The 27,795-nt window shown below is 41.1% G+C and overlaps 1 protein-coding gene across 4 annotated transcripts in view; it reads right to left on the bottom strand.

The window, feature by feature from the left end:
- The window catches only part of ARFGEF2 (ARF guanine nucleotide exchange factor 2), a 35,167-nt gene extending 10,267 nt beyond the window's left edge, over positions 1–24,900 (bottom strand). For 2 of the 4 annotated variants that reach the window (XR_015276898.1, XM_023940127.2), the window contains exons 1-28: positions 24,535–24,900; positions 17,998–18,028; positions 17,062–17,185; positions 16,351–16,497; positions 15,361–15,540; positions 14,738–14,945; positions 13,568–13,639; positions 13,155–13,303; positions 12,629–12,759; positions 11,876–12,110; positions 11,517–11,616; positions 11,122–11,261; positions 10,548–10,656; positions 9,861–10,062; positions 9,055–9,166; positions 8,258–8,463; positions 7,322–7,406; positions 7,059–7,230; positions 5,810–5,961; positions 5,494–5,622; positions 5,008–5,166; positions 3,734–3,881; positions 2,790–2,889; positions 1,970–2,010; positions 1,730–1,899; positions 951–1,102; positions 625–797; positions 51–211 (exon numbers count right to left, since the gene is read on the bottom strand). Coding sequence is in view for 2 of the 4 variants with exons in the window: in XM_023940127.2 (XP_023795895.1) it covers positions 51–211; positions 625–797; positions 951–1,102; positions 1,730–1,899; positions 1,970–2,010; positions 2,790–2,889; positions 3,734–3,881; positions 5,008–5,166; positions 5,494–5,622; positions 5,810–5,961; positions 7,059–7,230; positions 7,322–7,406; positions 8,258–8,463; positions 9,055–9,166; positions 9,861–10,062; positions 10,548–10,656; positions 11,122–11,261; positions 11,517–11,616; positions 11,876–12,110; positions 12,629–12,759; positions 13,155–13,303; positions 13,568–13,639; positions 14,738–14,945; positions 15,361–15,540; positions 16,351–16,497; positions 17,062–17,185; positions 17,998–18,028; positions 24,535–24,673 (3,927 nt within the window). In the remaining 2 variants the exon portion in view is untranslated. The remainder of the gene's footprint in view (positions 1–50; positions 212–624; positions 798–950; positions 1,103–1,729; positions 1,900–1,969; positions 2,011–2,789; positions 2,890–3,733; positions 3,882–5,007; positions 5,167–5,493; positions 5,623–5,809; positions 5,962–7,058; positions 7,231–7,321; positions 7,407–8,257; positions 8,464–9,054; positions 9,167–9,860; positions 10,063–10,547; positions 10,657–11,121; positions 11,262–11,516; positions 11,617–11,875; positions 12,111–12,628; positions 12,760–13,154; positions 13,304–13,567; positions 13,640–14,737; positions 14,946–15,360; positions 15,541–16,350; positions 16,498–17,061; positions 17,186–17,997; positions 18,029–24,534) is intronic. The other 2 variants (XR_015276899.1, XM_023940128.2) reach the window with 1 other exon arrangement.
- Between the last annotated feature and the right edge of the window lie 2,895 nt (positions 24,901–27,795).

Here is a 27,795-nt window from a genome sequence, read left to right as displayed (position 1 = left end):
AACAGTAGAAGAGAGTATGAAAATGCATCAGGGTAAAAATTCAAATATACCTGTGGTCTTTCTGAGACATATTTTGCACAATAGCGAATAAGCCTGATGGCTTCCATGCTGGTGTCCGGGAAGGCAACATTACAGGCAAACTCAGAGAGGCATTTTACTGCATCCTGAAATGAGTCAATTGCTGCTGGAAAATGCTGCTGAAAAATATTTGCTGTGAAGAACAAACACACAGTTTTTAAAATTCACTGATATTAAAATCCATAGATAAACTGCATCAATCTAGGCATGTCACCCACGGTATACTGCTATGGAACAGACAGACATGAAAGAACCAGGTCCCCTACATCAAATATGGCTCTTTGCCCTCTCTTGCATTCTTCCCTGTCCCCCCTCACCAACTGCATTCCAAAGTTCTACAGCAGAATATCTATATCTAGTTTGTCCTGCCCATAGCATTCAGGAGACTTAAAGGGTATGATGCAGCTGCAGAGTTTAAACAGTCTGGCTGCAAAGTTGTGTATCTATCTACCTGGAAATACAAAAGCCTTATTCAAATGAGCCTTTGAAGCAGACTCATGGCAGCCAGGCTAATTTGGGTGCATGCATCTGTCAAGCATTACTTACTAACTATGTGTGCTGTAGTCTGAAAGGCCAGCTCTACGATATTCCCATCGTGGTCTGACGCTGCTTGATGAAAGACTGCAAAGATATTTTTCCAGCCTGAACGAATGCTACCAGCTTGAGAGTTCACCATCTGAGCAATACAGCGGATCACCATGTCTCGAATAGTTGGTGATCTTAAAAAAAACAAGAGAAAGGAAAGCAGGACTACTTTACACTGGCACAAAGTAACTGCCCCACTTCCCTGCACATGGCCATCTAACCCACACCAAGTGACATCCTTAAATGGGACTAAAGCAAGCTAAAGCAGAAATTGAAGTGCCTCACACCTGTTTTTCTTCATAATATGCTCAAAAGGCCTTAGGAAGTCTTTCTGGAAGCGGAAGTTGGCTAACTCTCCCTTCTCAAGAAATTTCATTGACAGCTGCCTTAATGAGTCTACAGCAAAGATGGCAACATCTTCATTAGGGTTACACCCAACCTAGAAAAAAAGCATATTTTCAAGCACTTATCAGTTAATGTCTCATTTATATGAGTAATAAATTTATCACTCAAGTTCCTTCTCAGCCCACTAAACATTGCTAGCACATTCTAGTGTTCAGATACTTGGGAAAGAAGGGGTTCTTGCTGAAGGGGGCTTTCTGTCATTTCATCCATCTAAACAGATCTGTGGATTTTGAATGCATCAAAGTAGAACTGTAATAGCCAGCTAGAAGCTAAAATTAAAATACAGTTCAATACAATAAAATCTTTGGTTAAAAAAATCCCATCCTAAAATGATTCAATTTCCTAAGGAAAACAACTGTTGCTCCAGGATCACCTATGTACATTATAGAGGAAAACTAAGTTGTTGTTTTAGCCGAAGGAAAAGAAAATGAAAAATTACAAAAATACCAAATCATATAATGAAGATTATGTAATTAAAGATCATTCCTATAAACATTTCTATTTGTACACTTCCGATTTTTAAATAGGTGCTTCTTAAAGGTGCCTTGAATGGAATTCTTTTCAATATCAGAATTTAAGCTACTAACAACACAGAAAGGGAAAGCTGATTAATGAAGTCCCACTATTTATGCATACAGTGTAATTTAATTTTAAAAAGTACCTTATTGAAGTGATCTCCAATCACATGCCAAATCCTTGACCACTGCAGCCTGATCCGGTTCATGTTGTAATAGGAGATCTCCACAATCTTCTGCAGGCTGAACATGCGTGGGTGGTGCGGGGATGCCAGCTCATCCATGGACACAGCACACAGCCACCTCACAAAGTCAACTGCACGGGAGAAGCCTTCTGTGAGCCAGGCTGCTCCTGTGCCAGGGCCCCTGGAACCCACCATACATACCTATGGCATTCCCATCCAGCCTCGTGGAGCCCGTGAATATCCTGCAACAAATGAAGCAGTTGGAGTTTCAGCTGCGCATCACAAGAGTCATTACAGCTCCATGCTGCAGCAAAAGGTAGTACATCTGGAGGTACTTCACAGTCCTCCATGCCATGAACTCTGCACCTCTTGTATTCTTGCTCCTTGGCAGCAGTACATGCATCTTTCTTAGTCTAAGCACCCTCTTTCCTGCACAAAGTCACAGTCTACCGTGCTCCTGTCCTGCTGCAGGAACAGGCACAGGCTCACAAGTTTACCCAGGCCAAGTTATACTGGAACACTCTCTTGGGTGACAGCCTGTTAAATTTCATGGGAACAATAAACAGCCAGTAAGAAAGGCTTGCTACAAGACCCTACTGGTTATCAGCCACCTTTGATCCTTATATCCTCTGAGAATATGGTCAGTTCTGGCTGTCAAAACAGACAGGAGACACAGATTATGGATGCACTGTTGTCTCACTGTTGTCCCTTCTTCCTCTTCAGCTGTTCAGTCTTGAGAGGAGTTCAGACTGCTGATAGTGGTCCATACAGAACACTGATAAAGCAGAGAGCATTCCCAAATGCCCAAATTTGATGTGGTAACACACATTCATGGTTAGAATAAACACTGCAAGTCTGAACACATGATTGTGCAGATTTGCACACTTGCATCAGCTGTCACTAAGAACTCCCATTCCAACACATGGTTTAGTATAGAGGCATGTCTTTAGACAACATTTCAGAAGGGCAGATGACAAAGATAATGATTGAGGTCAGAGCGCAGAGGTCACATTCTCAGTACCTGTCTACTGCTACCACCACGCTCTGTGAGCTGGTCTCCCCCACAGACTCCTGGATGCTCGCCATGTGCCGTTTGTCAGCCCCACTCCCAACGAGGTTCCCTGCAATAAATCCATTAAAAAACAGTATTTGCAATCAGGAAATAATGACTTTATATTAACTCCAATATCAAACACGTAGACAAAGAGAAGTGACTACTACTTCTAGTTACCATGTAACTTACATGGAGTGGATGGTGCCTTTGCCAGATCTGTGCCGGATTATTACACAGCTGAACATCATATTTATTTGATTAAGACAATATGATATTGTTAATAAAAGTGGAACAGCTAAAATACTATATTAAAATATGAACTCTAAGTCAGCTACAAATAGTTACTGCTGAACACAGTTCTGTACTCATTGTAATCATCAGATAAAACATTCACTCCAGAGTTTTTTTAAATTAAATTGTTTCCTTAGCGGTTTTACAAAGATTAAGGCAACTTGCCTCATCCCTCTGATTGATTTACAGCCAAAAATCTAAGGTTTGTTTCTTGTACACACTGCAGACACAATAAGAACTATAACAGCAAGGCCAACATGCAGAGATAAGAAACTCCTTTGGAAAACAAATTGTCAGTTATCTATTAATTCCTAAATATAAATGTCTCTTTTTTCTATTAATTAATACTTGTAACAAAACCATGACTTTGTACGGCAAAACAGTTTTGAAAACAGCATATTCCAACAAATAAATCTGGAATAGTTATTACATAGCTTAACCCAATTCCAAAGTTAGAACAGATTAATTATAAACACATATTGGAATACACAGTTTCATTAATCCAACATAGCTTCCCCTGAAAGCAAGTAAATATATTTGAGTATAACACTGAGGATTCTTTAACATCCTTACTCCACTTGTATGTGCATCTTTGTGAAATTTAGGATTAATAATCTTACCTAATCCCAGGCTCATAAACTCTTCTCCTGCAGAGGCATAGCCCTTAATGCTGCCTTCCCTCTCACGTCCAGAACCAGACAAATATCGAGTTTTCACACCAGTTCCTATGAGCTGTGCCAGCTCCAATTGGCTAATACATTTCAAGATCTAAAACCAAAAGAAATTACACATTGTGTTTCTGCACGCCACCATCTTTTTATACTTAACATATATTTGTATTTAATATTTATGACCTTCCCAGGTTCTCCAACCATTCAAACTACTTTAGCCATGATAACAGCTTTGATGGAGCTAAAACATTACTAATAAACCTGAATGAAGTTGAGTGGTTCATTCAGTATCTTCAGCCACCATGAATCATTCTAATACAAGAATAAAATAAACAGTGCACTAAAATCTAACCTGGATCTCTAGCTACTAAAGGATACCTTTTTTATTACTTTTTACAGCATCAACTTTCAAGACTATGAACAAGTTGGAGCTGATCTTCTAGAGACTTCATTGTCCTAGAGAGATGAAAAGACTGCAACACGGCAGCTGTCACCACTTGAGTAACAATGTTCCAACCTAGACAGTTGAAATGCCAACGCTGTGCTTGCCATAGCACAAAACTGACTCTCTTCCTTCTTCCTGCATGGCCACATCCCTTGGCTGGCACAAGCACTCAGGAGAGTGTGCTGTGAGCCAGGTCTGAGGCATCTGTCAGCTCCAGCACATTTTGGTTCGTACCATGTAGCCCAAGACTAGAGGCAGAGAACATAATGCAGCACAAACACTCCTTTTAGCAACAGCATGGATTTAGAGCTGATAAAATTGCTCCTGGAAAACAGGCTTTAAGAAAATGCATATAATCCTGATAGCTTAATTTTACCAGTCATTCACCAAAGTATTTTAGCCCTTATTTTTCATGTGTTTATGGTGTAAATGTTGCAAAACATTGCACAGACAAGTCTGGACCTGTGAGCTAGAATATTTTTGTTTCCATGAATAAGAATACAGTATTTTATATGCAAAATTTTCTGAAGCCAAATGAGATTTTTTTATACCATTTAAATTCCATGCCAAATGCAGCCACAAAAATTACAATATTGTCCTACAGTTTCCACAGGGTCTTAAAAACAAATGCACTACATTATTTTTATATCTATATTAAAAACAAAACAAAACAACAATATAATGCACTTCCTTCACATTTTTAAGAGTGTTCTGGGACCTGACAGTAGAAGAGAAAAATATGACATCATGTTCACTATTTAAACTAATAAAGATTTACCTCATGCCAAGAATTGCCAAGATAGTTGCCATCAGTGTGAGCAACTGTAATGAGTGTCTTAATGGTATCAATGTTCTTCTGTTTCATTTCTGTAATGCTGGAACTGGCGGTCAACAAGGAAAAACGAGCAAGGGCCTGTACGTAAGCATCTCGTTCAAGCTACAAAACAGAGAAACTAGCATCAAAATCAAGTCTCCAAAGAACCAGAGAAAGCAACTGACCTACAAATTTTCCTTCTGTGGATAGCTGGCACAGGTAGAGCACTTTCCAGCTAAAGGAGATGCCAGTTAGCAAACGCTCTTAACAGAAGATCCAGCAAGAAAAAGAAAAGCAGAGTTGAAGAAATGCTTGATTCCATCAAGACCTTTTACCATTTCAAGAAAGCAGATGAGACACTTCAACTTCTAGGTATAAGCTGTAATTCTTCACCTGCCTCCCAAAGCTCACATGGCCCTCAGGGAGTCCCAGGCTAAGTTTGGCACCCACCTGCATTCCAAAGATACAGGCTATCCTAATGGCACAACGTATTCCTTCCAAACACAGGGACGCAACTTCTGTGTCATCACAGTTCTGCAAGCCAACACTGTAAGCTGCCAGCAGTGGAGTCCAGACAAGCTAAACAGAGGAAGAAACGAAACTCAGAAGTCTCTTACAACTTTAGCCCAAAACACTGGGTTACTGAAGCCAAATATATCCAGAGTCCATCTGTTGCATTAGCAAACTCTTCAGAGTAATTTTCCACTTTTTTTCCCCATGCTTAAAACTCTTGCTAATGAAGAAACAGTGAGAACCTGACACTCACTTTGAACATGGGTCTGACATGATCCAGGTGAGTGGCGCTGGTGAAAGGTGCCTTTGCATGGCTCACTGCCTCCATGAGGGCTTTGGCTGTCTTTGCCATTTGTTCCATCTCCAAGTTGTACAACAACCTCCGCTGCTTCTCGTTAGCTACACCTAAGGGGAACACCACGCACAGACACCGCTTGCTTTTCTTATAAGAGCATATTCCATCTCATCAAACCAAGCATCACAAAACGATAAATAAAGGTATTGAAAATGAAATCCAAAGATAGAAATCCTGCAAAACCTTAGAAGTCAGGAGGCTGCTCCAGGATGCAAGCAAGGATCTAAAAATCACACCAAAACTTAAGACTTTATTCTGTACAAAATAACTAACTCAGCCCTTAACTATATAACACAAGCTATTACCCAATTGTTCCAAGTCAGAGACACAAACTCTATTAAGTCATTCTGCATGTAAAAGTGGATGGAAAATCCTGTATCCTCTTAGGCTCACATCCCCAAAACAAAACCAGCCGTCATCAACATGATAAACAAATTAATAACTTAGTGTTTCTTTATCCTTAAACTCCAGGGTGCAAATTCAATTTTCAATCAAATTAATTTTGTTCCTATTTTGATTGAGAAAACCTGCAAACAGCATGAAAACACTGGAAAAACCACTATGCTGAAGATTCAGAATTCACTAATTTGAATTCAATTAGTACCAGCTATTCTGAGTAAAAGTAGGGTACAGCTGGGGATACTGGTTTCTACTGCATGCTATACACAGAAGCCCTCACTTGGTCTGGATGAGGAGAGGTGACTATAGATTATGACAAAATCTCTAATCTCTGGTTTGCAAACACTATCACAAGGACTGTGACACCTCCCAGCCACTGAACTATGGAGGGAGACAAAAAACAGCCCAAATCAAGCCCTCACTCATTGTCTAGTGCATAAAAACAAGTTAATTGCAAAGCAAGTTCCCCCTTGAGTTATTCCTCACACTCGTGTTTAAAAGCCCCAAGAGAGCTGGTTTCTAGCGCTGCTCTGCAGCGGTGCCAGAGGCACCTACACGGCTGCTCCCACCATGGAAGGCAGTGCTAAGTTGTAACCGACCCAGCTTTGTTACATATGCCTCTATCAACCATTCTAAATGTACTTTATGTATTGCCAAGGCATTTTCACAAGGACTCTGCACACCACTGTGACATCCCTAAGCTCCTGCCATAGTTTAAGAGCACTGTGGTCTTCTAGTTCCTTCTTACTTGGTTTACTACACTTGGTTGTAATTGCATATTCTTTTGTCTCTTTCATTGCAATTTTCTTTCCTTCTATTTCTTCGTAGATTGTGGATAAATACTCTTCTGGCAGGTCCTTACTGTCATTGATTCCTCGATTCATTTTAATGTACTGCTCCTTTGTCATTTTATTTTTTACCTGTAAAATGGAATAAGTTGGATATCAGATTTTGAATGCAAGTTCCAAGGAAATTTGAACTTCTGTAAGTTTGGATTTCTTAAATTTCTACCTGTGGACTGTGCAAGTCTGTAGTCAGCATTATAATGGAGTATGCCAAAACATAGGCAGTGTCTGCACTAGCAAACAGTGTTTGCCTGAGGGAGGAAAAAACAAAACAGGTTTATAGACTTCCAGTCCCTCAAACCATTAGCTCTAGTTCCATATGCAAGAAAAATACTCAGAAGTGTTATGGATTCAACCAAAGAGCCAACAAAGACTGAAACTAGCCATTAGAAATGCATCAAACCCTGAGCAGCTTAAAACACAAGCAAAAAGAGGGGAAAAAGTGCATCATCTTTGCAATATTGAAAACTAGAGGGGACTGAGATTTTCAAGTACATTCCCTACTGATTACCCAAAGAACAATAATGCATAAAGGACAACTCATTTTTCACTCACGGAGTTTCATAAAGATTGATATAACACCAACCCACTGATACACCAACCGGACTAAGGAAAGGGAACTAATAAAGCCTGACTAAACTTCAGTGTTTATTGCATTAGGAACAACAGCAACTTTGCTTATTTGGTATCAATATATACACATTTCGTTCCACATCTAACAGGAAAGCAAAAGCATTGTAACATCCTATTTGCTGTTTATGTCATGAATTTTTAATTCTAGCCATTTCTACAGCTTAATACTATTTTTTATACTCAACTGATCTACATTTGTCTAAAATTGTCTCTGTATTAGCTGATGCATTTTAACATACTTAGGGGCTTCCCTTTTTCAATAATTACTTCTAGCAAGTACTTAGGATTTAAGGAAATGCCAGCCTCAGTGTCCTTCCTATCCAATATCAGCAGTGAGATCTCCTCACACAAGCCTGCACAAGTTCCTGGCCTGATAGGATCAATCTATCCCCTCCCTCTAAAGGCCGCACAACAGCACAGCCAGGGAATGTTCCTTGGGCACTGATCTGATACAAAGGATTTGAATTACCGTTGGTTGCATTCAATATATCTAGCAGCAAACTTCTCCATTAATCTATCAATCTTCTGGGCTTCACCTGGCAGACGAAAACCTTCCAGAAATATACGCAGAGCAGAGACAAAGTCTTTTCCACAGAAATCAAGCTGGTCTACATAGGCATACATCACTTCCTTGTTAAACTTGCTGCTTTCCCCAAGAAATTCCCCTACTTGAGTCTAAAAAACACAAGAGACAGTTATTACTGTGCAATCCAAGTGCCAGTTCTGCAAGAGGGTTTCTAGGCTAAGAGTTGCAAGGCTGTCAGCTCTGCAAAGATCACATGCTGCTGAGTGGGCAGAGCAGCCAATCGAGGGGTGGAGAGGGACAGGAGTCCCAGATATGTCCCCTCACTCTGCAAATTCCTGCTTCCCTCACTGCCAAAGGCAAGATGTGCATTACTGCAGAGTCAAAGAAAGCTGAACTGTGCCCAGCTGCACACACAGCAGAGAATGCTTTGCCACTGCAGCACATGATGCTCCTTTGCTGGCATGGGACTACAAGCAACTGACACTACTCTGTCTCCCTCCAGCCTCCAGGGACAGACAAAATGCAAATCCCATTGATGGATTCGGCACTTTACTGTAACACTGTACTTTACTAAGAAGCCTAGGACAGCAAGTAAACAGCATGTAGCTTTGGCATTAGGTGAGGAGCCTTGCATGTTCATTTCTCTAAGATATGAACTCCAGAGCAGAGGCACACAGATACCAGGGATAGGGCCAAAGCTACTGGGATAAGTGTATTCATTGTGCTGCACACAATCTTACAGAGCACAGGCGTTCCTCTTGGTGCAAGAATTGTGCCAGGTCCTCTGCTGTACTGCCAAGCATCCCCTGCTCCTGTAGATACTGTATTCCTCTCTTCGGTTTTTTATTAAACCTATTCAGACAAAAACATGGGAAAATACAATTAAAAATATCACAGCCTATAAAATTTGAGTTTTACAAAGTCCTCATAAATCAAAGATTCTGTGCAATAGGTCCATGTCTTTTATTTCTAGTTAGGAAAGAAGTTAAAGAACGTGCAACAAATATATTATCACACCATAGGCTCCATCTCATAAGGTACATTGAGTTGCTAATAACCTTAGAAGTAATTGCTGGAAAACTCCAAAACTCACCTTTTTGAACATTAAAAATTAGAGATTTTGCATGAAATGTTAAAAAATGTTGCTGTTAAAGACCTTTTTCTAGTATTTACAGACACGAAGACCTTCAAATTAATGAAAAAGAAATAAAACATAGCTGCACAATGATTTAATTCTTCAAACTCTATTTTAAAAAAGGACAACATCATGTAAGACAACAAAACCAATTTCTCTCTATATACACACTAATGTGGAGCTGAGCCAGCAAAAAGGAAAGCTGTGAAAACCCCTTCCACTCCACCCAGGATTTTATGAAATTCCTTTTAACTGTAACAGCCTCCAGCACTGGTTTTTGACAACAGCAGGCAAGAGTCTTCAGCATTAATATCAATTTATAAGTGTCGCTACAGGTGTGACTGTGAGGCCATAAGAAACAATACATTTTAATACTAGTGAATTTTAGTTTTCCTGTCATACTGGGCTTACAGTTCTATTCCATGTTCAATTATTTCCTTTTGTTGCTTGATGACTTCAAATTGCTCTGGGTCATCTGGGACAGCAGTCTGGGTACCAACACTTCCAACTCCTGACGATACAGTGGAATCCAAGGAACTGACACTACTCCGTCTCCCTCCAGTGTCCAGGCATTTACCTTCAGCCATTTCCTGTTCAGATGTTTTATATGAACCTATTTACAAACAAGGTGAGATTTAACTTAGCCTTGTTTGATCAAGCAGAAATCTACGAGTCAATATTCTTATTTTACCATGTATACTTTTTGGCAGTCTGCACTACACTCCATGAAGATGCTCCATTGGTGCAATTCTAAAATAATCCAACAAAAGGCAGAAAAGCAGCAGGATGTATGGAGAAATTCCAGCACTTCAACTTAGTAACTCCAAGACCAGTCACATGCCTTGTTCTACATGAGCTTTTATAGTAGAAAAGGGCCTGGCTAAAGCTTAGCAACAGAACCCAGTTATTCAAACCAGACACCTGGAGAATTAGTAACTGCAACAGCACTAGCAATTGTTTGTAAAGTACCTCACTTGTGTAAACAAATTGTTGGGTGTACGCCTGGCATCCACACTTCTGAACAGCTTCTAAACACTGAATAAACACAAGAATTAACTGATTAAATAAATCAGTCTCTCCATACAGAAACAATCTTACCCAAGCTAGTCTGATGATTCGGGTTCACATAAAGGTCTTTGCTCCATTCTACCATACATTTTAAAATGGAAACCAAACATTCAAGTCCTTTTTTCCTCAGGCTTAGCTCCTAAAACATGAAGAAGAAAATAGAAAAAGAAAAACCAAACCAACAAACCATGCTGAAAACAAGCTCTACAACAGTCTCCCTTCTAAGGAGTTGGAAAATATAATCTTTAAAAATAAAATGCTTATGGTGTAGATTTGGCACAAAATCTGTGCAAAGCAAACCCCAAAGACGGTACCACTGGTTCATGAGTTCCAGAAAGGAAGTAATTTAAACGAGTAAGAGTCTTTTGGTTCTCTCTCCCTTGGCAGTCCAGCTAAGAGATGAGAACCAGCCTGGTCTCACAGTGCAAACAGGCAGCAAAATCACCAAGTAATTAATGGCACTGCTTCAGCATCCAATTGCAAATTATCAAACTAATAAAAGTAGGTTACAGACAATATGAACCTCTGGAAGCATCAGTAATGATGCAAAGATAGCACTGTTTATGAAACAATAGCACCTTATCTGCAAAGCTGTTTTCCTTACCTGTAAAGGTGTCATTCCCAACTCATGCCCACTTCGTCCCTGTGCGATTTTGGACAAATCATTTACAAGACGTTCAAATATATTAGCAGCATTTAAATCACAATCATAGTTAACATAAATATCCACTACACACTGGGCATCTGGAAAATAAAAGTATTTTATTATTTATTATTTTTAGTATTCCATAAAAATGGAAGTATTAGGATTCTATGCAACAGAATTTTTTAAATAATCAGCCAGTTGGAGCAGGCAGTGAAGATGAATCCAGACATTCAATACAAGCACTCTAGAATCAAATTCAATTTCTCATACTTAAACATGATATGTGGCATTTCTTTTCAAAGTCATTTTCATCTGCTGCCAGAAGAAGTGATTCTTTTACACAGTTGAAATACCTGCACAAATTCTAGTTAAAGTCTGAATCACCATCCATTTATGTTCAAAGGAACTTGAAGAAGTCTCTAGGATATTGAGGAAGATCTCTTTGAAGAACACCTGCAAAATAAATAAGGTTAAGGACTTGATGATCTGAAACTTATTAGAACCACATCAAATGTACAGATTTATTTCTGTTCAGTAATTTCTCTTGAAGAGTAACATTTCATGCATATTAGAATTTAGATACAGTAGTAATACATTACTTCAGTGAGAAAACCAAACTAAGACATTGAAATGGAAGTTCCAGCTGTCTTTTCACCATGACAATATTTTGAGAAGTAGAGCACGTGCAATTTATAGATTAAACGTCTCTCACCTCAATTTGCATTTTTAAATGGGTCTTAAAATTTGAAAGCAGCGTGAGGAAGATGGCAAGAGAGAGCTCAAATACATCAGGAACAGAAGAGACTCCATTTTTAGATAATGCTACGCAAAGATATTGCTTGATTGCATTGATGAACATTTCATGTGTCCTGAAAACCAGACCAGCATTCTGCAGCACTGAGAGAAGCAGTTGGAGAGACACAACCTTGGAACGCAATTCATGGGATCTAGAAAAAATTCAACATTAAATGTAGTCCTGTATTTTCTTAGTATATACTTGCATTTGACATCAGCACTGTAGCATTCTTCCACATCAGGAAGAAATGACTGCTATTTTGATTCATTTAAAAGCAGTGGGCAAGAGGGGCAGAAATCAGACAAGTGACAACTTCTACCATCCAAATCTGAAAACCTTTTCAGTAATGTTAACATCTTCGTCTACCTTAATAAATGCAGCTCAGTGCTTCCTTAAGCACTTCCCCACTCTGCCATCAAAAGCTTCACAAATACTATAGTCAAGACCACTCCAAATGGTAAGATTAATAAGCCTATTATGCAAAACCCAAAAATCTCAAGTATTGAATTTTTAATAATTTGAAGCTATTTTCAATCCTAGATTCATCAAGCTAACTAAACCAAGGGCCTGAAAAGTAGATTTTGAACACTGGCTTAACTATCCAGCAGCTACTTAACCGAGTCCCAAAGCTACCAGGAGAGGACAGAATAATAAATACAGTCTCATTACTTGGGATCTGGTGGTCCTTCCCCCAGTGGTTTCATGGAGAGCTTGCACAATGACCTGAATACAAGGAAGGCATCTTTTTGTAGAACATGGGAAAATCTGGCAGCAGCTTGATGTCCAGATACATCTGTTTCCTTGAGAGTAAGAAATACAACATAGACCCTCAGTGAGACAAAGAAACAGAGCAATTTGAAGATTCCACAGCTCCTCTGAGAATCATCTACAGTTTAAATTAAACCTAAACAGGATCACAAGGGATATGGATCTTTTCACACATGTTACAAGTGTCAGTCAATCCTTTATCTCTGTCCCCACTCTGTATTAAAATACACTTAATATAATCAATTTTAGGAAAGGTATTTTCAATATATGCTTAAATTGCAGCTGCTGCTTGCTTTTTGAACCTGAGCAGGACACACACATTAGAGTTTCTGGCCCTTTCTTCCACCAAATCCCACTCTATTAGTTGTCACAATAAAAACATTTCCTCTTCTGTAGATGTATATTGGCATCCAGTGCAGTTATTTACCAGATTATCAGTGGAGGAAACAGACTGCCCATCATCTGAAATCCCATTTGTTTGTACATTTTCATTGCTAGAGCCAGAAAGAAGAGTATCTGCAGTCTCTAATGCAGGCAGAGCTTTGACAGGTTCTGTTACCATCTTTTCTTCAGCCACTAAAGGGGAGAAAGGAAAAATTATTAAAATCATGCCTGAAGAGTTTTATACCCCATGACTTTGCGAAGCTCTATTACCCTGTGGCACAGAAGTAGCACTGGTAAACTAGAAAGTCTCTCAGCAAAAGAATATTGTGATATAATAAAAACCTGGTTTTGCTGCCTCAGTAGGTGTTCTTGTCAAGATACTTAGTAACAGAAATTACTTCCATGTTTCTATAATTAATATATATGAAACTATTTTACTTTAGAAGACTTCACTACCTTTCACAGCTGACTCCACCACATCTTCCAAGATGCCTTGAACCATTTCCTTCCCTCCATCAATTGTTTTCTCTAATGAAACACAGTGAGAATTTTTAATTTAGTATTTTTGTTTAGGAAGAGGATTAAAAGGAAACACATGACAGAGGCAAAAGCATAAAAACTTATCCGTTTTCTTCAGCAGTTTTCATTGAAAGTAATTTCTGAGAAGTCATTCAAAAATACTCATTGATGTTACGTATGTTGTTTGAATTAAAGCACTGATATTTTTAAGGCGCTTACTTTGTCATTTTTATTTATCAACTGTTACAAACATTCCTAATTTGCATGCAGTATGTGCTGATGATACAGTCCTCATAATATGCACTGTTTTCACCACAGGACTTAATTACCTGAGAGCGGTTCTGTCACTTCCCACAAACATGTGGGACAATTCTCTTCCTGTCGTTCCCCTTTATCTGCCTGTTCAAGTCAAATTCCATTACAATTTTCTACAGATAAAGCACATATGGTTTAACTGGAATTCTAGGGAGAATAGGAACCTTTCTGCAGCAGTTAAAGTGTAGACACAAGCAGAGGAGACTGAAAGTCTAAGGAGAGGCAAGGGAGTTGAATTGACAGGGGCTGACAATGAACTGGCCTCAGGCACCAACCTAAGGCCATGGGAAAAACCAGTGCAATTAGAGTGAGAAGAAAGTAACGATGGGAAAAAGTTATGCAAATGTTACTATTCCTCATAAGGTTACATTTCTGGTTCCCTGTTCTAATTGGTTACCCCCTGTTTACATATATGGCTATGTTCCGAGTTCCCACTTTTGATTGGATCCTGTGCCCTCAACCCTACTTTATATATTACTGTCTTCACCCCATTTCCAGGTCTTTGAGGGTCCTCCCTATACAGTGTTCAGTTCTGTCATTCTGTCATGTTGCTGTTTTCTTCATTATGAAAGTCGTTTGCTTTTTGGTGACCCTCGTTGTTCCTGTCCCTATTTTTACTTCCCACTCAACCCTGACCAACCCTGTCCTGGGGTCACGCAACACCAAGCACGACAGAGAACCAAGGGAGCCAGTCACCCCAGTCACCCCAGCACTGCTCCTCAAAGCGGCCTCCAAGAGCACTTCTCAACAAGCAGCTGTTAGTGAAAGCAACAGACCCCATGTTGTGCTCACCTGCTGCCAGCAGGGCAGGGGCCTGCTTCAGCTCCCCGCGGCCGGGCTCCCCGCGGCCGGGCTCCCCGTTGGCCAGCACGGTGCCAGCAGTGCCAGCTCTGCCTCCCCAGGAGCTGTGCTGCCGCTGCCCCGGCCGTGGGGACCGTGACCCTGCCACCCCAGGGGACTGCGGCTTCTGTGCTCGCTCTGCTTCTCTGGACTCCTGCAGCTTGAAAAACACATATGGAAAGGTTCATCTAAGCACAAAATACACTGAGGGAAACCCTGTCTGTGATGACTGGTGTTTCTTTGTCAATTCACGTCTTGGCAAGAAACAGTGAAACTACAATCACTTGGCCAGTAAGATGAAAAGGTTACACTTCAAGTTTATTTGAAAAGCATCATTTGTTTATCCAATGTCATTTGACAGAAGACACGGTGTGAAACTGTGTTATCAGCAGTGCATGTCGCCTTTTATTTTCAAATCAATCAGTGTGCCTCTGCAGGATTTGACATTTCTAACGTGACAAATTAACAGATATGCAACTACAATGACAGATCCATTAAAAACAATAATAATAAAAAAGTTTTCACTCTTTTGCAAGCCTAAACATTTGAGATGAGACAAAGTAATAGCTACTTACAGCTTGATTTTCCATCCGTGTAAAAATGACATTTAACATCTGTGTCAGGGTAGCTTTGGCAGTTGTCTGGTTAATAAGATTTTTACTGGCCAGATAGATGTTGTAGCAGGTTCTAACAGTTTGAAGAACTGTTCCTTCATGAATTTCTATATATGGAGATGTTACTGCAGTGAGAAGAGCCTAGAAAAGTCCATAACATGGTAAAAATGAAACCTAAGCAAGTAAGACAGCAATGCTCTTCTTCATGCATGTCTTCCAGAATAATCACTGGGTTTGCTACAAAACACAGATATCTTTTTTTAAGACTTTACAAGCAACAACATTTCAAATCAAATAAAATTTAAAAGGACTTCCACACCACATCTCTGTTCTCTCCTGAGCTGTTCTTAGAGGATCTTATCAAAGCTAATTTTCCACCAACGGAGATACTCCACCTCCAACTGGCGTACAGTAACATCAAGTTGGATTACTAGAAGGTTCACCAACTTCCAACCTCAGCTACAGGAGCCCAAGAAGATTTCAGAGCCAGAACACACACCACTGGCAGACACTACCATGCCTTGTTAAGAACATACTCTGGCAGCTGTCTGGAAAATGGCCAAGGGAGCAGATAGGCTTGAACAGCATTCCATGGCACTGCATCCCAGTTCCAGGGCCTCTTGTCAGGGCCGAAAGCAATTCCCTGGCCCAATGGAGGTGCGCACTGCAAGCCTCTAAGAGGAGCACCAAGCTGTTTGAAAGATGGCTTATCTCAGAAAGGACAAACATTTATAAAATATTCCCTTACACTGTGCTTTCCCAACAGGAAGTGCATTTTCCTCACCAATTCTACCCGAGTGTCAGCCTCCCTGAATGCAGTGACACACTGGACAATGTAAGAAATGGAGCAACTGAGCCCTCAGAAATATTTCACCTTTTTTTTTTTCAGTTACAAAATGAAAGAAAGAGAAAGCAAATTAATGTTGCACCAAAATAAATCAAATAAAATACCTTAATTATCTGAAGCTGTACTCCTTCATCTGTTTGAGGACCCTGAAAGCAATTGCAAATGGTTTCCACTATTCGGTCGATCAGTCGTTTTCCAGGAGCTCCGCTATCCGGGGCATTGCCAGTGATATGCCCATATGCAATGAGTTTCTAGATAGAAAAATGCAGCTTAGATGATCACATACTGTTAAGAAGAACAGTTTTGCACAGCATAAAAAGGCATGTTAAGATAGCATACCTCATTTAACCAGTTTTACACCAAAAGTTTAACACCATCTATAGTCCACCACCAAATACTTTGACTGCTCACATACGTGGACAAAACAGATTTTAGTATGACAAAAGCTTTTTCCACCCAGGCCACTTCCTATCATGCCATAACCAGAGAAAATATTTTTAACACCAGTCTTTTCCGGAGTGTGACCTCCTATGTCACACCAGCAGCACAAGAAACCCCATGGTAATAGCCCTTGTGGAGCCCCACAGACAAAGCACCTTCAGTGAACAGTAAGGATCAGTAAGGATCCCCCAGCCCCAGCAGAGGGGTTACAGCAGGGCAGCCACACTGCTCCCTGTGCCCAGCCAAGTGTGACCCTGGGTAGGGGCTGCTGCGACCCCAGGCAGGGCTGCTCCCCACTATGGGAGCTGCACACCACATCTGGTCACTGCAGCTTTCTCCATCTCACTCTGACCAAGCTGAACCTCAACACTTACCTGTAAACAATCCAAGGAAGTACTGACAATGCGTGGAGACTTCGACTGGCAGGCCAGCTCAAACGGAAGGAAATATTTATCTGCTTCAATGAAATTTGCTTTTGGTGGAGCAGAAGTGCCTTCTCTAGGTGAGAAAAGAAGAGTTACTATTTTTTCTAAACATGTATTTCACAGCAAACTACACTTTCTCCTTTCTCTAAATTTAAAGCAAAATCATGCACAGCTGCATACAAATGTAGTGCACCTTTCTTGCATATACTTTCTTAAACAATGATCAATTTTCTTTTAAAATCACATAAAACCCATTTTACATTTATTTATACTCTATCTGATCTTTTTCGTATCTTCCTCAGCTTAACTCTTCCCTTGCTATACTCCAACACTGTCTCACTATCTAAAACATTGGAAAACTCCTATACAACTGATATAGCTATCAACGTTATTCAAAATGGATTAAATAGAGCCCATAAGCAGAACACTAAGCAAATAGAAACACATTCAGAGACCCATTTGCTCATTTTTCAATCATAGCACAGTGCTGGAAAACTTTATTAAAATTTTTATTTAAGTAGTATTTAAATAGGTGTTCTTTATCCAGGTAATAAAGAGTACATGTTGTCAAGCAGAGGGTATGTACTGCTCCCCATGATTTCCTATTAGGCTACTGAGTCCAGTAAAAGGAAGCAAAAAACCAGCACCTTTTAGAAATTTCGCCATTTTTTCCTGGTGAAATTCATAGGCAGTTATGGATTGAGTACCCACAGCCACAAACATTGTGTAAGTGAAACGCAAACGCCAGGCCACATGTTCTTGGCAGAAAGGTAGGTAACTGGGGATTCACAAATTCACTGCTGTAATGTAGATACACTCTTACACTTCCACAAAAATATTCTGTTTGTTCTTTTCATACACTGTTTAGAGTAATTAATAATTTACCTTTGCTTTTCCAGCTCACTTTTTATTTCATCTGGAAGAGAAAAAAATAAATCAAGCCTTGGTTATCATTATCAATAACACAGCAATAAAGCAAAGTTGTTTCCAGTTTTGCACTTCAGTATTTGCTACTCCATTCCTGTATAACATCTCAGCTTCAGAGATCAGTTTCAGCAGTTATTGAAAGGTGTATCTCTTCAATTTTACATTTAAAAAGCTGGTTTTTCCAAACATTCTCAACAAAAGGTATCTTTAGAATACTCAGGCATAATATGCAACTTTTATTCAAGTGTAAGTCCGTACCAGAGCACTCAAGTCTGGAGAAGCCTTTAAGGTACTCCATAAACCATGAGTTCAGTGCATGTAACCTTCCCATTACCTGCACTGCCAGCCAGCCTGCTTGAGCCTTACAACAGAAATCAGCTGGACACACTCCCAGGAGACAGGAAATCTCAAATGCACTCTGCCCTTTTGCCAGCAGATTTTTTTTTTTTTTTTAAATTACACTTTTAAAGAGCTTTTCATAGAACTAAATACAGGGGGGAAGAAAGTTCCTTTCTCATTTCTCTTGTACACAGCAGCAGATCCCAAAGACCCTAGCAAGGCTTTCTGAGAATTTCTAAGGTATCACCACGATGCACAATACAGACCAGCATAAGCACCCACTGTGAACACTGACAAATCCATATCTAAACCAGCATCCACAGTAAGGCTGCACAACTACATCACCTGTAACACCAGGGGAACTTTCCATCCCACCCCACAGCCCATGCTGCAAACTACCCAGAGTCTGAAAAGTACCATGCTTAAAAATTCTCATTTCAGTTTCAGGTGTTAGAAAGTGATCATTCATTCAATACTTGTTCTCCACTGAACTCTGGCGAGGCAGCACTGTTTGTGATCCGACGTCCACAGTTCAGATTATTTCAGTACTATCTGTGAACCTCAGTAGTTTCTTCTGTCTCAGAAGAATCAATACACAAATTACACGAAGGAACAAGGACTGCAGCACAGATTACTGGGTTTTGTACAGGCTTGCTTGTCAGTGAATGGCACAGGAATTAATCTTCACAGCATGTACTGATTTTTTAAAATGACTACCCACAACGGATAGAGAAAATGGAAGCAGAACACAGTGAAAACCTGTATAACTGTAAGCTGTGAGTGATAAGCTCCATCCAGAGTTGCTTGTTAATGAGCATCAGCCTGACATCCCTCAGTTCTCATGGCACACAACCATACTACACAAACCGAAGTAATGTTATCCACTCAAGTCAGCCAAAGAGACACCAGAAAAATGGAAGAGTCCCGGGTGCACAATGTTCCCAGCTCTCCTCAAGCTCATCACACAAACAACCACATCCAACAGCTTTAAAGAACAGTTGTCACTTGCCAGCCCTGCAGAAGCCAAGCCCAGTGCTCGGCACTGGGGCCTTCAGGATCAGTAAGAACTTTGCAGCTGTTTGACAGCACAAACCCAGCACCACTATCCCCTGATGCTTTAGGCTTCAACTGGAGAGAAGACAACAGAATGGAGGCTGTTGGTAAGAAATTACCAAGGTTTTCTGTGCCAAACAGACAACTTAAATCTTGCACAGCACCATTTCTTAAACCATTGTGTTCTTCATTCCAGGATCCAACTGGCCTACCAACAAGGTGACTAGTCAGAAATTTAGTTCAGCATAATTTCAATTCAGGCCTTTTGATTTAATTACCTTCCCCATCTTTAACTTATTGATCCAAAGAGCCACTGAGAACAACAAATGTGACCCACCAATGTATTGTGTCCCTATTTTGATCTGCCTTGTTCTTAGCACAGCACATTCCCATGGCACGCAGGAACTGGCTGCTTAAAACACAGAGTCTTCTGGGTAGTTTTACACCTTCAGAACACTTAGTCCTGCCTCCAGGTCTTGGCAGAGGTTCTATAGCTAGAACCCCAAGTACAGCAGGATGCCGGGCCAGCAAAAACACAATTTATGCTGTATTTCAGACACTCTGTAGAACTAAGGTGTACAGAGCTTTTTCTTAATGAAGAAATTTTTCTAATGCAAAAACTCCACTAAGTTTCTCTTTCTTTCAAGGAGATCACATTCCCCCAATACTGATTGTTTTGCAGAGTAAAAAGGATGTTGAATTGAAACTTCACAAAGATTATAGCCTTAAGGAGACATGATCATGCCCATCTTTACTGACACTTGTCTTAGATCTTGCACTGGAAAAATAATGCAAGAATAACATTCCACATTAGTTTACCTCTCAGAAGTACTCTATAGACAACAACAGCAAAAAAAATCTAACCAAGTCCTGACCAAGTTCCCCACAATTTTATTATAATAAAAGCTTTTCTAAAGCCATATAAAAACACCTTTGCCACAACAGTATTTTAAAAGGTAATGCTAGCCCAAAACAAAAAATGAAAGGAAGAAAGGAAGCTACGAGCATACTTCTGGTACTGATTGCATCAAAACAGTTTGAAAACTTCCACGTCTGAAGTCCTCAGTGGTCTAACCATCACAAGTAATGAAACAGAAATAGTTGCCTAATTGAAGTCTGTCGCCAGGAACAGCCAAGCCCTAACAACCAGACACCACCAACTTCCAGAAACCGCCTGCCACTGGTCCTATTTTTCTTGTCACAGGAGAAACAGCTCAACTCCCTTCCACAGCTACAGAACACGGTCCTAATTTTGGTCAACATCAGTCACCTCAGCTGGCAATGCTGACCCCTCACTTGGTGCTTTAGGTACAAGAGCTCCCCGTCTCTCCCACAGCATCCCCTTCAGCCAGAAACATCTTCAGCCCATGTGCTGCCCACCTAACGAAGTCCTGCAACATTCCTACCAGGCAACAGAACTGGAACACGAATGGCTTTGAGGCAATTTCTTCCAGAGCTTCTGGATAAAGCTCACAGTGAGGAGCTGCCTTTCTGAAGCAGATACATGGGTTCAGTTCACTTGTATTGAAAGCTACACATTAAAACAGAGGACATTGATTGCCTGCCTGCAGCCCAATGCCTGCTCTGTGGCTGCAGTCAGGTTTGGGGCAGTGGCAGCAAGCGAGCTCCTGTGCAGAAAATGGCTTGCGCTGACACAAGGAACGGGCCGTGGTCCGGACAGCTGGCAGCAGTGCCAACACAAACACGTGGAGGAGCAGCCAGAGCTTCCCTCCCCCAGGCCGGTAAAGCCGCAGTGCCCAACCCCAGCCTGCCTTTGACTGAGTCCAAAGCCCAAGGCAGACACCGATCACACCCGGCTGTACAGAGCCCTTCAGAAAAGCGTCCAGGGAAGCCAGTCTCCCCTTTGCCCCAGCCTTCTCTGACCACGCTGGCCAAGAGGCCAAACTAAGAAACACAACTTATTTTGGACATTTGTCATTTATACACAGAGACTTCCTAAGCACACAACCAGATCCCTAAGTGAAGGCATTGTTGAAAAGATTTTAACTTATTAACAAGGTAAGTAAACAAATTCTGTTGTTTACAAAGCTTGAAGATATGTATGTGGAGCTGCCCAGGCTATCAAAGAAGGCTGCAGAACCAGGGTGGCTGCACAGCACGTCATTAAAAACAGCCCCAGTAGGGCAGGAGCAATAATTTATGTGAGTGACCCAGGTGCACAATTAGCATCTGTATAATATGAACTGTTGTGATACAGACTGTCAGTATTCCGCTGCAAATTTTCCAGGATAATCTCAGTAGATTTACTAAAAATCATGGGTAGTTGGAGCTTCATGTAAATGTAAATGCTTATTAAACAACTACTTTTATACAACACAATTGTCTGTTGAAAACAAATTTTTTTTAAAACACAGTTTTCTAAAGCAGAGCAAAACAGCTTCTCTGTTTAAAACGCTCCATTTCTCCCATTCTCTCCTGGGGTTTACTGGCTCTACAACTACAGGAGACAACCGTTACACCTTGCCGATGAGGCAAGGGACTGAATGAATCTATTCACACCCTGCTTACTTAACGTTAATGCTGTGTATTTCAAAGGAGGGGGTCGAAAGAGGCAAAAAAACTGCCAAAGCCTCAAAAAAACACCACTGTGAAGTGGTTATGTTCCTTTTCCCCCACACTTTTTCTGTTCCTGTCCTAACTGCACCTATGTTACTTCTGATTTCTACAAGGTCATATGCATTTTGCAATTCAAAACTGATCAGTGTTAGTCCAGTGAAAAGACCGAATTACAGGGAAAAAAGGGTAAGAAGAGTTTGAATCTAGAACAATTAAAGATCAAAATTTAAAATAAAGAATACCTATATTTCCTACACAAGAGAGACAGCAGTATTCAGTAGTAATTTACTTAAATTCTCAGGAGTTACATGAACAAACCAATACAGAACTCATGCCAGAAAACAAGAGCATCATTCCCACAGTTAAAAGCTTCTTTCTCTCTCACCTCTCTCTCATCTTACAACAAATGTAAAGTATAGGTAAGTAACAGAAACAGTACTACAGTAACACCACTGCAGAAGCCATAAAAACAGGTTAATTTCTATTAGGCAGCTGTAGAATGCACCAGTTTCTCTCTATATGGAAAAAAAAAATAATTATTGGACTTCCTTGTCCCAGGAGCAGATATCATCTACACATGCTCCATGCCTGTATTGCCTAGTTTATAACTAGTACAATGCCAAGGGGCTCCAATAAAAACACTGCTGCATACAGAAGACTGCACAGCAAAAGGGATTTAGTAAGAAGTAGAAATGGATTATTCAAATTATAACTTGGAGAAAAGTGCAGCAGACAACAGCTGACACAATGACCACTTTCATAAAGTAACTACATTTTTTTCAAACGGAATTATTTTCATTCCGTGTTAACTGGACTTTTTATTATTATTCACAACATTCTTTCATCCATGAGAGTTTGTGTAGGTTATAATTCTTCAGACTGCCTGTAACATTCTTCCCACGTTTCCTCACATATGTACTATTGCACAGAGCTCGAAAATTCAGTTGACACTTTTGGAACTGTCATAGTCTTAGTTAATACAAAGTATAAGCTTAATTAAAATTAAGTATATGGAAATAAAACTGACTTTTTTCACTTGAGGGAATAAAAAGGGCTTAACCAAAATAGAATAAAGTTTGGGGGCAAAAAATCCCACATAAACAAACCAAATCCCATTCCTGTTGGCAACTTAAAATGACCAAATAATATTCACCAAATGTAACAGAGATCCTCCCATTCACTCACCCAGGCCTCTAACAGTTGGTCAACAGAAGGTTCTCTCTTTATGCTGACCTCTGCAAAGCCCATGGACTCTTTTTCAAAGCAAGTTTAGAAAGAAACATCCACCATCACAGGCATTAGCTCCCCTCCAACAGAGTGTACCTTAGCACGTGCAGGCATGGCATAGCCATAACCCACCAAGAGGCGGGTGCCAATGGGGGCTACTGCACAACACTCTTCCCAAAACCATCGCCCGCTCAGCAAACACAGACCTGCACTAGGCATCTTACAAGGAAGTTCCCTTTCTCAACCTCTAAATATATTCACATAGCAGCAAAACAGGTTCTGTCCTGTAAACGTGGGGGCAGTTGAGGAAGAGATCAGGAAAGCAGATGAGGAAAAGGAATTCATCAGGAAAGCAGTCTCTAACTTCTGAGGCATATGTCTTACTCTCTTGCTCACATTGCCAACTTCAAATAATAATTAAAATATCCTTCTATCTGGCTGCCTTTCTATGGATATAGTGTCACTACAGGCAGCTCCTACAGATCTCCTGGCAGTAAAGACTACAGGGAGGAAGATAAAAATGACAGCATTTCTTTAAGCTCACTCTCACTCTTCCTGGGACAGAACCTGCACCTGCCCGGCCTCCTTACATACCCAACCTGTCTTTTCTTCTGTCTTGGACACATTAAATGTTCCCAATTCAAAGGAAAATATTGATGGAAAGCAACCAAAACTGAAAGAGATGTCACTTTTGCAAATTAAGAAAGAGCCACAGAGAACTCCAGCTGCAGAGCTCTACTGTTGTATTCAGTTTATCTTCTCCCTCTCTGTGACACACCATATGCTGTCAGAACTTTTAACACAAAGACCTTCACATAGGCTTGTACTTGCAGATTTCAGGACCAGTCCACTAACTTCAAAAAAAGCACTTTCAGCTCTGAAATCACAGATACTATGTGTACTTGGCCACAGCGCTACAGTCCTTAGCCAGTCCGAACACGATCTGGAGATTAGAGGTCAGATTTAACATCCCGAGAAGCTCTGCGACTCCATAAATCGAGGGCCTCAAAAATTCTCGTTTCCTACTCTAAAAGCTGCAATTAATTTTCTCAAAACCGAAGTGGCAAGATCAAGTCCCCCCTGTTTCATACCGAGATCAGAACTTAATAAAACCGGTATTTGGGGGTTTTCCCCTCGTATTTGCATGTCCTGTACTGGAGAGAGGACTCCCTCCACTGCAAGGTCCCGAGAGGATCTCCCGCACCCCGCCGGGACGCGAGGGGATATGTGCCGGAGGGCTGAGCCCCTTCCACCGCCGCGCACCCCGCGCCCTGTGCGGGCCGGCCCGGGCCGACTCACCCAGAGCCACCTGGCAGGCTCTCCGCAGCTGCCCGTGCGGGGGCCGCTTCGCCTCCTTCTCCGCCAGGATCTTCTCCAGGGCCCGCGACACGAACATGCTTTTAGTGCGGGCGTCCTGCTCTCGAGCTGGTGGCTGCATGACGAGGCCGGGAGCGGGGCGGGGGCCGGGAGCAAGAGCCGGGCGAGCACTCGGGGCCCGCGGCACTGCCCGGAAGGGCCGCACCTCCCTCAGCGGCCGCGCCGCCGCCACGGCGCCGCCATATTGGCACCGTCACGTGACTCACTCTGACCCCGCCCTCAGGCCCGCGCGTGATGGGGTGGAGCGAGGGGCGGGGCTGAGGGCGGGGCTGAGGGCGGGCCGAGGCTGAGGGCGGGCCGAGGCTGAGGGCGGGCCGAGGCTGAGGGCGGGCCGAGGCTGAGGGCGGGCCGAGGCTGAGGTTTGGGCTGCCTGATCGCTGTCCCTCTCGGAATGAAGGTGTCAATTTCAGGAGATCGGCATGGTAAAATACTCGGTTTTTGTAATGCTTCTAACCTATCTCGCCATTCACATTATCCCTGTTAATTCTCACACTGTCCTGTAATGAGGCGTGGAGAGAGAGCACATGTGAAAAAGCCAAAGTCGTACATTAAAGAGGACTCATTAAAAATTAAATTTTCAGTCACAGAAATTAACCCTCCATTTATAACCTTATACTTAATTGTATCTTCTCCCTTTACCCTTTGCCTAGGTGGCAAAGCACCTCACAGCCAAAATCCAGTTCTGGGTTCCAATGGCAGCGTGCTCTGTAGCAATAATCCATATTTATTCCATTGACACCCTCCTCGCTCTTAACCGTCTCTTCCATGATGTTCCCCAAAGGTCTCCTACAAATTCAGATGGCTACATCTAATGGAGAATACAGAAGCACATTTGATTCCCTAGACTGTAGTTTTGTTTCTTTTGTTTTAAACAGCAGGACTCTAACTCTTCAGAACATCATTAATGAACCTTTAGTGTTGATTTGTCAAGAGCTGCAATTTTTGTCCCCAAAACAACTAACAAAGGTTCCGAACACCTGCACAAAGCATTAGTTTAGTATTATTTCCCAGGGAAAATTGATCAGTGCTTGTATTTTTAGACACATATTTTCTAAATATGCTTCCAATCAGAAATGTGACTGCAAACCCAACCCCCAATGTACATGTCTGGACACATGATTCTCCTTTCACTTACACTACTGCACATGAAGGCTAATTCTACTGTTATCATTGAAATTACAGTGATGCAGAAGTGACATAACTAAAAGACAAATAAGGCCCTGAATCTTTTTCGAGAGTTGCTGACTTAGTTATTGACACAAAAGGAAGCTGTAATTACTGTCAGCAGCATTGCAGAACTAATTAAGCAGCAGAGCTCTTCATGTATTGTCAGCCAAATTATCAGTTCTGATTTTAGGAGTTTTTTTGTGGGACAGGATTAGTTCTTAGGAGAGAAGCAAATGGATACAGACTAGTTTTTAGAAAACAGATTGAACAGATGGTTTAATAGAGATTTTTAAAAAAAAAAAAAGTCTATCAGGCAAAAGCCCTGTTTTTGAAATCATAGAATAGTATCTGAATTCCCAGGTGAAGGGCTATTCTGAGGTTATGGTTTGGATTTCAAGAGCCAAGAGTCAGTACCAGGCCTCAGTAACAGTGACCACTCTGATTGCTGGTGGCAGATAAAGAACACAGAGCTGGTGGATGGCACACTGTCCTAGGTGAAGTTTGGTTATAGCCAAGGGCTTCTTTCACCTGAGCACCAAATGCACCTGGGCTTTCCTGCACATGGCATAATGCCTCAGTGTCTCCCAGCCCACATAACATCTCGCTCAGCAGAGACAGACAGTTCTAATGTCTGATTAGGCCCGCTCGGCATGCAGTTCTCTCCATACACTGACATCACTGTGTAACTAAATGCAGAGAAAGAATAATGGGGTTGACAACTATTTTCAAATATTCCTTTCCTCAAAGTATTTTAATATTACAGTAGCTAATTTCTGAGGGAAGAATGTGAGTTATTTGACTAAGTCAAAAGCAGCATAGCCCAGTCCAATGCTGCTACTGAGCACAGCACCATGTTGCAGAGCATAGCTGCATGATGTGTGTCACTGGCTGCAGGCGAACAAAGAGAGAAAGCCTTTCCACTGAGAAAGAAGGCAAACCAAGGGGGAAGAAATACATGTATCTGCACACACGTGTTTGCCAGTGGATTCAATGCCAATTACAAGAATTACTATTAAACTCCTGTAAATAGTTCGTTGTGGCAAGTACATCTGTAGTGTGAGACATAAATCATGAGCAAACAATGCCTAACAGGTGGACAGAGTTCACAGTTTGTACAAGCTACTTCCTTGGCATGAAGCTTCTTTGGATTTCTGCCCAGAGGCCAGGTGCTCTGTACTGACTGACAGGACTAACCTCACAGCACTTTCCCACTGGCATAGTGCTACATAGTTTGCTTTAGGAAGGAAACTACACTCTAAAAATTGACAGGAAATTTTTTGGAAAAGCAGCACTGGTCTGTAAAGTAGCTTACTTCCCAGTCCAGCATTAGCATAGAACTTTTTTTCCTTTTTCTGCCCATTCTTCTTTTAACCATTTCCTTCAGGACTGATTCTATTTGTTCTGCCTGGCTTCCAGCCACTTTTCCTGATCTCTAGTAATGTACTAGAATAATTTTGTTAAAATCCCACCTTTCAATCAAAACCAAGTTAGAGATTTTTTTTTCAATTGTCCTGGCAGAAGGAGCCAATTCTAAGATCAGCTGTGGAACCAAACTCACATGAAAGTATTGCAATAAATCATATGTGCTGGACAGATGCAGATAGACCCTTTGATGCTAAGCTGCAGCCTCTATTCCTTGTCATGAAAACAAATAATACATAACCATAAAATGATGTATTAGGAATGCGACAGTATTCAGACAAGCAGAAATGCAACAGAATCTGAAGATTAGACTTTAAATCAAGGTGTTCACATATTCAAATATGATTGCCTTCATGGCCCATATTACTGAACAACCACTGCTCTCACTGACAGCAGCGTGTGTTTCTGATGAGCAGCAGACCTAAACATTTTCTGATGGGCAGCAGCCCTAAGTAATTTTAAGAGTTTAACATATTCAGGCTTGAAAATTTCAAACTATATTCCTTATACAGTGTTTAGAACCATATCTAGGCCACAAAAGACTGCAAGTATCTAAATACAGAGAAACATTAGAAACAAAATGTTTTGAAAACA

The sequence above is a fragment of the Cyanistes caeruleus genome, chromosome 16 (assembly GCF_971803275.1).
Source record: "Cyanistes caeruleus chromosome 16, bCyaCae1.hap1.1, whole genome shotgun sequence".
NCBI classification, from domain to species: domain Eukaryota; kingdom Metazoa; phylum Chordata; class Aves; order Passeriformes; family Paridae; genus Cyanistes; species Cyanistes caeruleus.
Note: the sequence above shows the minus strand (reverse complement) of the source record. Positions and strands in the feature narration are given on the sequence as shown.